The 11,779-nt window shown below is 45.7% G+C and overlaps 2 protein-coding genes across 2 annotated transcripts; both read left to right on the forward strand.

Moving 5' to 3' along the window:
- The first annotated feature begins 532 nt into the window (after window positions 1-532).
- LOC128708842 (ras-related and estrogen-regulated growth inhibitor-like) lies at window positions 533-4,925 on the forward strand. Its single transcript, XM_053803823.1, has 5 exons — window positions 533-593; window positions 4,125-4,181; window positions 4,259-4,335; window positions 4,403-4,584; window positions 4,667-4,925. Exons 1-5 carry the CDS (start codon window positions 533-535, stop codon window positions 4,923-4,925), a joined length of 636 nt encoding a protein of 211 aa, XP_053659798.1.
- A 2,518-nt stretch (window positions 4,926-7,443) lies between these two features.
- On the forward strand, window positions 7,444-11,518 carry LOC128707594 (transportin-3). The gene is made up of 6 exons (XM_053802552.1): window positions 7,444-7,557; window positions 8,039-9,118; window positions 9,194-9,360; window positions 9,849-9,905; window positions 10,022-11,368; window positions 11,458-11,518. The coding sequence occupies exons 1-6, from the start codon at window positions 7,444-7,446 to the stop codon at window positions 11,516-11,518; spliced, it is 2,826 nt and encodes a 941-aa protein (XP_053658527.1).
- Window positions 11,519-11,779: the final 261 nt, after the last annotated feature.

Raw genomic sequence — 11,779 nt, forward strand, 5'->3', positions numbered from 1 at the left:
TTCCCTGCCAACGTTTGCCCAACTGTCGAGCCCAACATCGAGCGAAGTGTCTCATTAAGAAGGAAAAACGAGATCGAGCACCATTGGAAGTGGATACCCGTGCAGGTCTGGTACGATTCTGATCGATCACTTGACGCAGACTTGCTACCGTACTGTTGCGAGTTACAACACCCGTGCGACAAAATGGCAATACCAAGTTTCGATCCGGCCACTTCACCGTACCCCATCTGCGTACTGCCTGTGTCCATCCGCTTCGGTCCCAGGAAGGCGTAATATTTCCCGTCCCGTCCCCGAAAGAGAGGGGTCCAGCGCTGACTTACCAACACACCGCATACCGGCCGAACGTACGAACGGCCTATCCTTCGGTGGGTAGTAATTGAAAATTCAAAACCACCCCTTCACGTACAATCAGGCAACTGGACAAGGCCTAAAACCTACACGTCCACTCAAGAGCGCCAGTTGCAATTGGAGTGACAGTACACCCAGCAAGTGGTGGCCCCTCCCGGTGGTCCCCGAAAACTTAACCGGAGGCATGACGAATTTAAACAAGCTCAAGGTGGTCGTCATTGGCAGTGCCAAAGTTGGCAAATCAGGTAAGCGTGGGTTGGCAGTAGAGAACTGGGGAGGTTGGGTGGCGGTACACTCCGCTATGCTCACCACCAAACGTCGGGAGTAATTTTTAATGCTTATTGTTATGGTTATTACGGTTTCGGATGCATTGCTGTCGCAACAAGTGGAATGGCAGACGGCACATTGGCGATGAGACTTGCGGCGTACGGCGTCAGGTTGTTTTTATGTCTTTCTGTTGTTGCTATTTCGTTCATCTTATCCAGATCAGATGTGAATTCAAATGTGCCAGCTACATGTTTAGAGAAATCGATTAGCCTATTTTTGCTTTGATGTTGTTGGTACCAAAGCTGGAAATGGAAATGGCACCATGTCAACCCATTTGCGGGTAATGCATTCCGATGCAGCGTGCAGTGGAACGTAAATCGCATTAGAAGACTCTTTTCCCTACCTCTTATTTAGTTGAATGCACTTGAAATTGTTATAACCCAATTACAAGTGAACAGGTGCTTCCGTCCAGCAGGAGAAAAACACTACCAGAAAAGGGTGGACACTGAGGTTTAGTTAATTTTAATTGAAATCGTTTAGCAGTCAATGGCAATAATATTGAGCTTTCTCTCTTTGAGGACGTTTGATATGATTAGGACAAGATTTTTTAGGGAAAAGAAAGTACTTTGCTTGCGTGGCTTAAAATAAGTCCAGATCAGATTCCATCGTGAGATTGTGGTTTGTAAGAATTAATTTGGATCACTTTCTACTTTCTTCTTATTAGCGTTATGTTTAATGGAAATTGAAGCTTAATGTTCCCATTCACATTTCCTTTTAAACTTATTATTTTAAAAGTAGTAAAATTATTCTCGAGTAACGTGAATTATGTTCGTAAGTGAGATAAAATGCTGATTGACTTGACGTTCATTGAACGTTTGATTCATATGATCCCAAGCTATACCAAAATAATTCTAGCAAGCCCAGAATTACAGTGAATGACCTAGTAGGTCGACACACCAAGCAGAACAAGACTATAGCATAGATCTGTAAAAGTTGCACACCTAACTTATGTAGAATTGTATAACCCCCAAAATAACTTTAGGTTATGGAGTGCTGTTGGACTTGCCAAATTTACAGAGCTGGTAGTTCTACTGTTAAGTTTTTTCAAAGCACAGTTGATGGGCAGACAGTCGAGGGCGAGTCCATGGTCTCATGCTTCACCTGATGACCCCAAGGTCGTGCACCGAAACACATCTCGCACGGAATGTTCAAAAGAATTTTATTAAACGGCATGGCCTACTAGGTCGAGAAACATTTAACATGAAAAATAAAATATTGGACCATTTGGCAATGCAGGTCCCCTCAGAACTAACACAGTTATTGTTGAGTGTAATGTTCCGAAGAAAAAATTTAAGATACTTCAACGTGTGGAACAATTCCACAAATTGATCTTGACGAGAGGGCATCAGATCAAAGATATACACATTCTTCTAAAAAATTTCCCATGGAACCTTGACACCAAAATGGTGTCAAATGACGATAACCTCCTTCCAATACGGAGTATCAAACGCTAGCATTTGCCTGCAAGCGCACCCAAGTTCATTAGACGTGAGCAGTGAAAATGATTTCACCACCAATCCCGTCATCCCCTGTTCCGCGATTTCTATACAAAATTTCGTATACCCAGTGTGTGATGCCCGAATGCGTTCGGCTGCGTGCCCCGGCCATCGAGTGTTTCGATCACGTGCACGTGGACAGCCAACCAACCTGCCCTTCCGCCGGCCGCGTTGACGCTATCGAACACGCACTATCTTTATCGGTCAATCGATGGTGAAAACTCGACGAAAACAACGGTCCCACGATTCCGGCGACGGCGGCCGACAACCGAAACGATATCGATTATTGAAGCGTGATAAATCGTAATTAATAATTCGAAGCCCTTCACGAAGTGTGTAAGTGCAAAACAGGAGGAAGTGACTAAAGGCTCGTAATAAGGGGATGCTGTGAGTCTGGGGAATGTGCCTGCGGAAGATACTATTCAATACGTTTCGTTCAACTTCGACCTACATACGCCGGTAAGCGATCAGTTCGGTTCGCATGGGGTCGCCCGTACCAGCGGTGTAGTTCTGCACTAAAAACACTGAAAAGGAAAAGCCTCACGACATGTGCAAGAAGTCTTTTTTTTTTAGGGGTTTAAATTCGTGCGACTTAATTTTTCATTTCATCGAAGTTTTATTTCTACCGTCACCGCGACCGCGGTCTTTTCGTCGCTAATAAAGAGATCTTTTGGGGTGATTTTATTTCTTTCATCAAGAAAACTACCCTCACGGCAGTAGAAAAATGAGATGTCCTGAGGAGATCCTCGGTGTCTTTTTTTTTTTTTTTGGGTGCAGCCCGTTCCAACGTATCCGCTCGTGCACTGTTCCACCGGGAACCGGCAGTGTTACTGCAACAATGGTGAGATAAATGACGTCCGATTGTGCTCCGAGTGCGGCCAGTTCACGAAAGTCAAACTGTTACAAATTATGTAGCGCGGCCAAGCCTGCAGAAGGATGGTGCCGTGAAGGTGAAATAAAATGAATTGAAATTATCTTTTGTGATGCATCACTCACGGGCAGGACTCTAGCGTGATCATGGTTAACGGCGCACGAAGGCCTGAACTGTCTCGAAAAGGGTGGCTGTATTATACAATCCGGCAACAAACAATGCATCGTTTCTAACCGAACATTTGCTGACGATAACATTGTACGTCTGACAACACTTACACGTGAAACTTACAAGTGCGTGTCCTGTATTTACAACGGCACAAAAGCATCCATGATTTAACTGATGCTAAAAATATTTCGCAAAGAATGCTCAGAAATGCGTGCCGTTGGGCTATTTGATAAAATCAGATAGAAAAAAGGGACGTTTTACGTCACGTTTTTTTTTTTTAATGAAACCCAACGAATATGACGGAGAATGCAGGCTTTTCTTGAAATAGATTAAATAAATCTTGGAAAACAAATTTAAAACATTCTGCCATCGCCCCTATTACATTGCGGCACCATAGCGGCTTTTAAGTTAATCAACCGAGTTGCTTCGTAAAAGGAAATCATGTCGCTATCCCAACAATTCTCGCCCGATTCCACTACCAAAGGGTAAACCCGACCAGGTTGAGCTTTCCATTTCAGCGTTGACAAACGACGTCAGCGCAAAACGTCTACTCGACAGACTTACGCAGGGACACCATAAAAGTCGCGCTTTCGTTCGTACATCCAAACCTTGCACAAGAACCTGACGGGAGGCGAGTGCTTCAGCGCGTTCTCGTGGGTGAACAATTTCACAATTCTGCCTCGGTGCGCGTACTGTCCTTAACTGGCAGGCACACCAAACTCGTTCCCTGCCAATACGCTTCCATCAATGCAACAGCAATCGTCACTCCGCAAGCGCTGGCTTCACTGCATGAAGGCCAACGGCAGTATTGATCGTGACGGGGAAACGCTTAGCCCAGGGAAATCTTACGCACTTTGACGGGTAACATCATGGGTGGAATCATGGGCACTAATGGTATGTTTTACATTCCACAGCCGTCACGGTGCGTTATCTCACGAAGCGTTACATCGGGGAGTACAGCTCGGCGCGAGGTAAGTGCCGCAAAGCATTCCATCCAGAACGAATACGGTAAGGTGCTGATCGCTGTTCTCGTTCGTTCTTTTTGCAGACTTCCTCTATCGGCACAGCGTCACCTATGACAACATTACGACCGAGGTGGAAATTATGGACACGTCCCGGTGTGATGTAAGAATGTTGGCTGATCGCAGCGAAAATCCTTTGTAATCTTTTTTTGGCTGGATTCCTTTTGCAGAAACGCGGTTGCTTATACGAGCATCTACGCTGGGGTGATGCCTTCGTGGTCGTCTACTCTATCTGTGATAAGGCGAGCTTCGAGGAGGCAGCCGACTACCTGCAACAGTTGACCAAGCTGAAGTTGCCCTCGTACTATACGTTGCTACTGCTGGGCAATAAAAGTGATCTCGATCATGCGCGGTAAGCACATTACATGCCGTCTGGGCCTCAAAACAATAGTTCCTCATGAATCCTCCCTCATCCTTCTGTTCTGTTCCAATAGGGAAATTTCGGTTAACGACGGACAGGAGCTTTCGTTCCGATATTCTTGTCAGTTCTACGAGGTATCTGCGGCGGAAAACTTTGCCGGCGTTTCACTCGCATTCCATTCGCTGATACGCGAGGCACGCTCCACCCAGCTATTCCGGGCACTGCCCATGCGAAGAAAACTAGGAGTTAACAGTGTATCGAAGGCGCTCGGCAATATCTTTGGCAAGAATAGCAAAGGCGAACGGAAGAAACGTCCCTCGCTCAGCATATGACAGCCACCGGTTCTCACAGCCGTTAACGACAAAGCGAACGGATCGAGCTACCGAAATGTGGGCCCTAAACGTTAAGCGCAGTGGTTCTGACTTTACCTACTGCCGTTGTACATATGCATTAGAAGTCCACGTTCCGCAGAATCCGACAGCGAGTAAGGTTTTTCTAGTATTGTAATTTTCTCCTTAGCGTAGCGTAACTAACATCTGTGACACAAATACAGCCATTCCGGAGATTAAACACTCCCTCATTAGTAGCAAGTAAGCAGGATCTTTAGTACATAGCAGTGCTGCGTTGGAAACACATTCAAGCCTAGCACCTTGTCGCCATTTCGGTGAGATTTTATCGATTTGCAGTTGAATTATGTTCCTATAGATCAGTTCGGTTTGATACTGCTTGCCGAGCATTTAAGCATCATGGAGAAAACTAACAAACCGGGAAGAAACTATAATGAAGACAGCTTAACTCTTCTAAGAAATAGTAAGGCAGAAATTGCGGACAAAGGTAATACAGGCAGTCCCTATTACAGCGAATCGCTAAAACTCGGGAAAAATCCACGAATCTCAAATTTCCGTGTAGGTCAAATCGACTTCAAAATTACATGGATGACTTTTTTCTCAGCACTTAATTTATTCAGCAAATCAGGCGACTTTTTGAAAGAATACATATGGTTTATACGACAAAAGAAGGTATTTTGCATTAGTTAATAATTTGTGCTACAAACTAACTCAGCTGTCAAATTTCCAAAATCTGCGTATCTCCGAATCCGCAAATAAGAGGAACCGCGTATCTCGGGGACTGCCTGTACTCTCAAATAAACACGTGTTTGGAAAATGAAGCTTTTAGGTTTAAGGACAGAAAGCTTAGTAGAAATTAAATTAAAGATGTAAATTGTATGAATTGCTTTGTGCATTTTTATGATGACAGAAAATTGTACCACGTTCGGTATCGCTCTAGAACTGCTATTATCTACGGTTTACGGAATATCGACTATCTAGGTAATGTATCTCAAATTTACTTCTTAACCGTATCCGAATTAGATGCTCGTTGATTTTGTGCCACCTGTGCTATTGTTTATTATATTGTAAAATTCTTTGATGTTGTTGAACCAGGTTCGACACCTTTTGTTGGACCTAAATTCATGCTTTGCTCCGTCGACCGTCGACAACAGTCCGCTACACGCTACAACACTACACTTATTTTAATACGGTACTTTCCAATTTGACCCAAAAAAGATATTTTAATACAATTTTTTAGTGTACTCGGTCGAAATTCGAAGCACGACACGGTAGTCCTTGTAGTGCCCTGACCATAACAGATGACAACATTTTGAACGGCTGTTTCTACACAGCCCAAAATCCAAAGAGGGTCTTCCTGAGAAATTTCAAATTGAAGCTGGTAACCGCCTCTTCGATAGGCTGGCTCATGTAATGCTCATTATGTATTGCTTTTAGTGAAAATACGTACGTATTTGCAAAATCGTTTGCAAAAATAATAATCAGAGTACCATTCGTTGGACGTTAAATTCAATATATTCGCCAGTGCCAAAAAAATCGCAGCTCTACATTTTCGTGCATTGCAGGTGAGATTTGTCTCACCAAAAATGCTTTCAATCAAAATATGTTGTCAGTTATAGTCTCAGCTGCGAACTCGGGATGTGTAGGAGCAGCAAATGTTTGAAAATGCAACATGACTGCTTTGAGTTTTTTTTACAGCTTTTGCCAATTTTTTTTGTATTTCCGCAGGACTCCACGCGTTTCGTATATTCTCTCATTTTTAGGAAGCTGTTTAAAATATTGGTTAAAAAAAGCTTACGTCTTTATGGGATGTTTAATCAGATAAATAATAAAATGTGTGCTTACAAATTTTATTGACTTTGTTCCTTTAGTGGTTTGACGCAATCCGGAACTGTCAAATCGAAATCATAAAATTGTTGCTTGGGAATTCATTCCGCCCGCATAGTGTCGGTACTTCGGTTAAATTTGTGGATAAATCGTACATTATTTCATTCTAATTTAAAGACAATCAGACAAGAAACAATGTTTTCCAACCGTTTATTGTTTTATTTGAGGGAAATACTTGTTTTATTAGGCAGAAACAATGAAACTTTGGCGCTTTTTTATGTAAGAAATTTTTTTAAATATGATTGATTCTGTATACGTAGCAACACAAAAACCTTTTTTTTCTTCAAACTTAAGTAAAATGTATCCCTTTATGTAATTCATAACTCTTAAAAAGCTAAATATGTATCAAAAACACTTCGTTTGACATTTCTGAAGTGTAAAATGTTATCCCACTGTGCGAAAGATCTCCTTGCGGCCAGTAGCCGAACTACCGCGTTGAGAGAAAATAAAATATGGCGAAAAAATCTGCTGGCGGTCCAAACACGGGTGCTCCGTTTTATTAGTCAAATTTCTATGATAAAAAGTGACCATAGGCGTAAAGAAAGAGTCGTCGGCAGCAGCAAAAGAAAGCGGCTTGAGAATAAGCTCATTCGTTCGTACCCAGTGCAACGCTGCGATGGAGCCACCGACCGCAGAAGCGGTACTGCAAGGCGTTTTCACTCTGTACAACGATCCGAATAATGTGGAAAAGGAGAAAGCCTCAAAGTGGTTAGAAGAATTTCAGAAATCGGTAAGTGCCGCTCGCTCGTTCGTACCCCTGTTCACCGTCGAGCTCGAGCTTCGGCCGGGGCACACGCCAACCGTCAAGGTCTGTGTGTGAAGGAACTCTCTCGCGCACAATCAGCATCATAACCTCAAAAGAACGGTTTGTTCTGGAACATTTTTGATGGCTCGCAACGTCGTTCCCGTACGGCTCGTCGCTCTGGCATTACGCGGTTTGATTTTGTTTAAACCCCCGGTCAATCAAGCCATTTGCAAGCAGTACCATGTAGTGTTGCTATGAAATATTTATGTGTGTGTGCGTGTATATCGGAAAAAGGGAAAACACGGGACGCATTTCCCCCTGCGCATCTGTCGAAGGTCACAGAAATGTTATGATTTTTCGCCCTTCCGGGTGGTCCCCAGTTTTGCACCGATGTCCAGTATGCGACGCTGCACTTTCGGCAATGAATGGGATTGAGTTACGATTTTCTGTTTGCATTTTGTTTTAGATTCATTCCTGGAAGATAGCCGATGAGCTACTGCGGCAGAAACATGATCTTAATTCCTGCACATTCGCGGCCCAGACGATGCGGAACAAGATACAGAACAGCTTTCACGAGCTGCCGGAAAGCGCACACGAATCCCTGCGGCAGTCGCTGCTGGAACATCTTAGCCACATTACGATAGAAACCAAGTCGGTGATTGTGACGCAGCTGTCGCTAGCGTTGGCCGACCTAGCACTGCTAATGTCTTCCTGGCAGAAGCCGGTCGCCACACTGCTGCAGCGCTTCTCGAGCAACCCGAACATGATGTACGCACTGATCGAGCTGCTGACGCTCATCCCGGAGGAAGTGAACTCGCGCCACCTAAGGCTCGGTGCGAATAGGCGGAAAGAGATACTGCTAGACCTAGAGGCAGACTCCACGTTGGTCGGCGAATATTTGACGCTCTGTCTCATGAACGGCAACGAAAACGAGCTGCTCCGCACGAAGATACTAAAGTGTTTCACCTCCTGGGTGCAGATCAATGCATTTAAGTTGCCCGAGATAAGCGATAATATGATCATTGTGTACTGCTTCCAGCTGCTAAGTAGTGGCACGACCAGCCCGGATTTACACGAGTCGGCCACGGATTGTCTCTGCTCACTGCTAACCTGCATGGAGCTGAACAATTCGCGCGGTGGCCTAGACGATAAGCTGTTCGGTGGTATCATGTGCCTGGAGGAGGCGTACAACATGTCGGTCGCACAGGAAGATCTCGACAAGTCGATGAATCTTTGCCGGCTTTTCACGGTGCTGGTTGAGAGCAATTTGACGCGGATGGTGGCCTTATCGGATGACGAGACGCCGCACTGTTCGGTGAAATCGCTCGATCTGGTGCTAAACTGTGTCGGACACTACGATTACGAGGTGGCCGAAATCACCTTCAACATGTGGTACCGGTTGAGTGAGGATTTGTACCATCGGAACAATTATCAGCTGACGGCACACTTTAAGCCGTACGTGGAGCGTCTCATAGCGGCACTGTACAAACATTCGCAGCTTGACCCCGATCATGATGGGTTGGTCGAGGAGGGTGGATCATTTAAGGTATGTTCTGTGCACGACCTTCTGGGGCCGACGTGAGCCATTAATGTTAATGCTTTTATTTGTACTTCGTTTTAGGATTTCCGATTCAAGGTTTCAGAGATAATCAAGGACGTCATATTTATCGTCAGCTCGATCAGCTGTTTCAAGCAGATGTTCGTCGTACTGCAAAGCTCGAATGTGTCCTGGGAATCGAGCGAAGCGGCACTATTCATCATGCAGAACGTAGCGCGCAATATCCTGCCGTAAGTAGCGCGATCCCCATTCCTTACTCACGCTTAGTGTTTTAGCTAGGTTACCGGATTTTGGTTCTGCTACTTCTAGTGCTTATGATTTCGCTTTGGCCCTGTGGTACAGCACCGCACACGGTAGTTCCGTTCAGGTCGCACGGTGGCCGAAACAGGAAGTATCATTTGCGGGGCCACCAGTGGCACGCTATAGTACGAGTGTAGAGTAACGATAATAGTCGAAAGTGAGCAGAAAAGAGCAGGAATGAGGATAGCCGTGTAGCATGTTGACTGTTTTGTCCTCTTGTAGTAGCACAACTGATCTGAAGCAGCACAACTACTTTCCTTTACTCCTTTTTTCCCTCAAAAAAACAAAAAACCGATCTCATCTCAACAACCACCACCACCACCACCACCATGAACACACGCTGCTGCTGCTGGGGGCGATGGAATCGGACACAATTTTAATGTACTTTTGCGATTATTGTGTTATTTGGATCTTCTAGAGAGATTATGGAATTGGGAGAGCGTGAGATACCAACGTCGAGGTTCAACCAGCTTTGGTGATTAAAATGAAATGCACGCGACATGGTTTAAGGGTTACAAATGGCTTTTCTTTTCTCTCTCTCTCTTCTTTTTTTGTTTCCCTATCTTCCCCGATAACCCGAAACCGTTGCAGTCAGGAGAGCGAGGTCGTGCCGAAGGTGGTCGAGGCGATACTGAACCTGCCGGAAAATTGTCACATCGCGATCCGCTACACATCGATCAGCATTTTAGGCGAACTGTGTGACTGGATCGATTCGAACCCGGAAACGCTCCAGCCGGTGCTGAACTTTCTGCTGTTTGCGCTGCAGCAAAAGAATGGGCTAGCGACGGCGGCCGCCAACTCACTGCAATCGATCTGCTCCACGTGCAAAAAGCATATGCTCGGTCACATAAGCGGGCTGATGGAGATAGCGCGATGTTTGGACAGCTTCGACATACAGACGGAATCGGCGATCGGGCTGCTGAAGGGTATATCGATCATTATTGGACGGCTGCCGGGTGGACAGCTTACACCGGCCATGCAAGAACTGTGCAGCTTCCAGGTGGAGGCACTCAGCCGGCTGACAAACGGTGATATAGAGGGGCTGGATGGGAAGAAGTGCCGGTCCGATCCGGCCTTTTGGTTAGATCGGTTAGCTTCCATCTACCGGCACGTTAACCCGACCGTCGGCAATAATGAGGTGAACCCGTGCGCGTTCGTCATCATCAACAACTGGAATGTGCTGTCGCGGGCACTGGAACGGTATAAAAATGATTCGAAAATAATGGAACGCATCGTGCGCTGTATCCGGTACGCCATACGGTGTATCGGGAAGCAGGCGATGCCGATACTGGAGCCGCTGGTAAAGCAAATCATCACCATCTACTCCGGGCACAATCACAGCTGTCTGCTGTACCTTGGCAGCATACTGGTGGATGAGTTTGCGTATGAAGAAGGTTGCACCCAGGGGCTGCTTAACATGCTGCAGGCATTTATCGAACCAACGTTCGGTGTGCTGCAGATGGAGAACGGGCTGAAAAACCATCCGGACATGGTGGATGATTTCTTCCGGCTCGCAACGCGATTCATACAGCGTGCTCCGTTGCAATTCCTCCAATCACCGCTCGTAACGCCAATCATACAGTGCGGACTGTTGGCGTGTACGCTAGATCACCGCGAGGCCAACATATCTGTGATGCGGTTCTTCTGCAGCCTGTTGCGCCACGATCGGGTGAACGATCTCGAACCGATCGTGCAGTCGATATTGGCGTCGCACGGCGAGGCACTCATCATGAACCTGTTGTACGCGTCCGTCTTCTGTCTTCACTCGAACATGCTGTCCGACGTGGCGGAAGTATTTGTCGAAATAAAGCAACACAGTCCATTACAACTAGAGGAGTACGTTAAGAAGGCGGTCGATTCGCTGCCAAAGAAGAACAGTGGCGGATCCGTCACGGTCACGCACGAACAGATGGTACAGTTTGTATCGAACATTGTCAAGTAAGTGGCCCCTTCTAGCCAAAGGGTGGGAGAAAAAGTGTTCGAAGAGCTTAAGTTTATTAACAGAATACTGCCGGTACTTCTTTCAGATCCCAAACACCAAGGGCCACGACGCAAACACTGCAAGACTTTGCTCGATTATATCGATAGACAACACAGAAGGTCCATCCACCGTGCGAATGGAGCGAAGAAATCGTCCACGACGTCGTGTTTAGTTCCAGTTGGGTATGAAACTGACCTACAGTTTTGTTATTAGTGACGTCGTGAGAATCACCCTGTACATAAGTTGACTCCATACACGATAGTGCTGCGTTCGTGTCGTATTAGGGTTTCCACGATAGCGTGGAAACATTGTTTTTAAGTGATCCAGAGGTACGATGGAAAAACCGAACTTACATTGGACTGCAAAAA

This window comes from Anopheles marshallii, chromosome 2 (assembly GCF_943734725.1).
Source record: "Anopheles marshallii chromosome 2, idAnoMarsDA_429_01, whole genome shotgun sequence".
NCBI classification, from domain to species: Eukaryota; Metazoa; Arthropoda; class Insecta; order Diptera; family Culicidae; genus Anopheles; species Anopheles marshallii.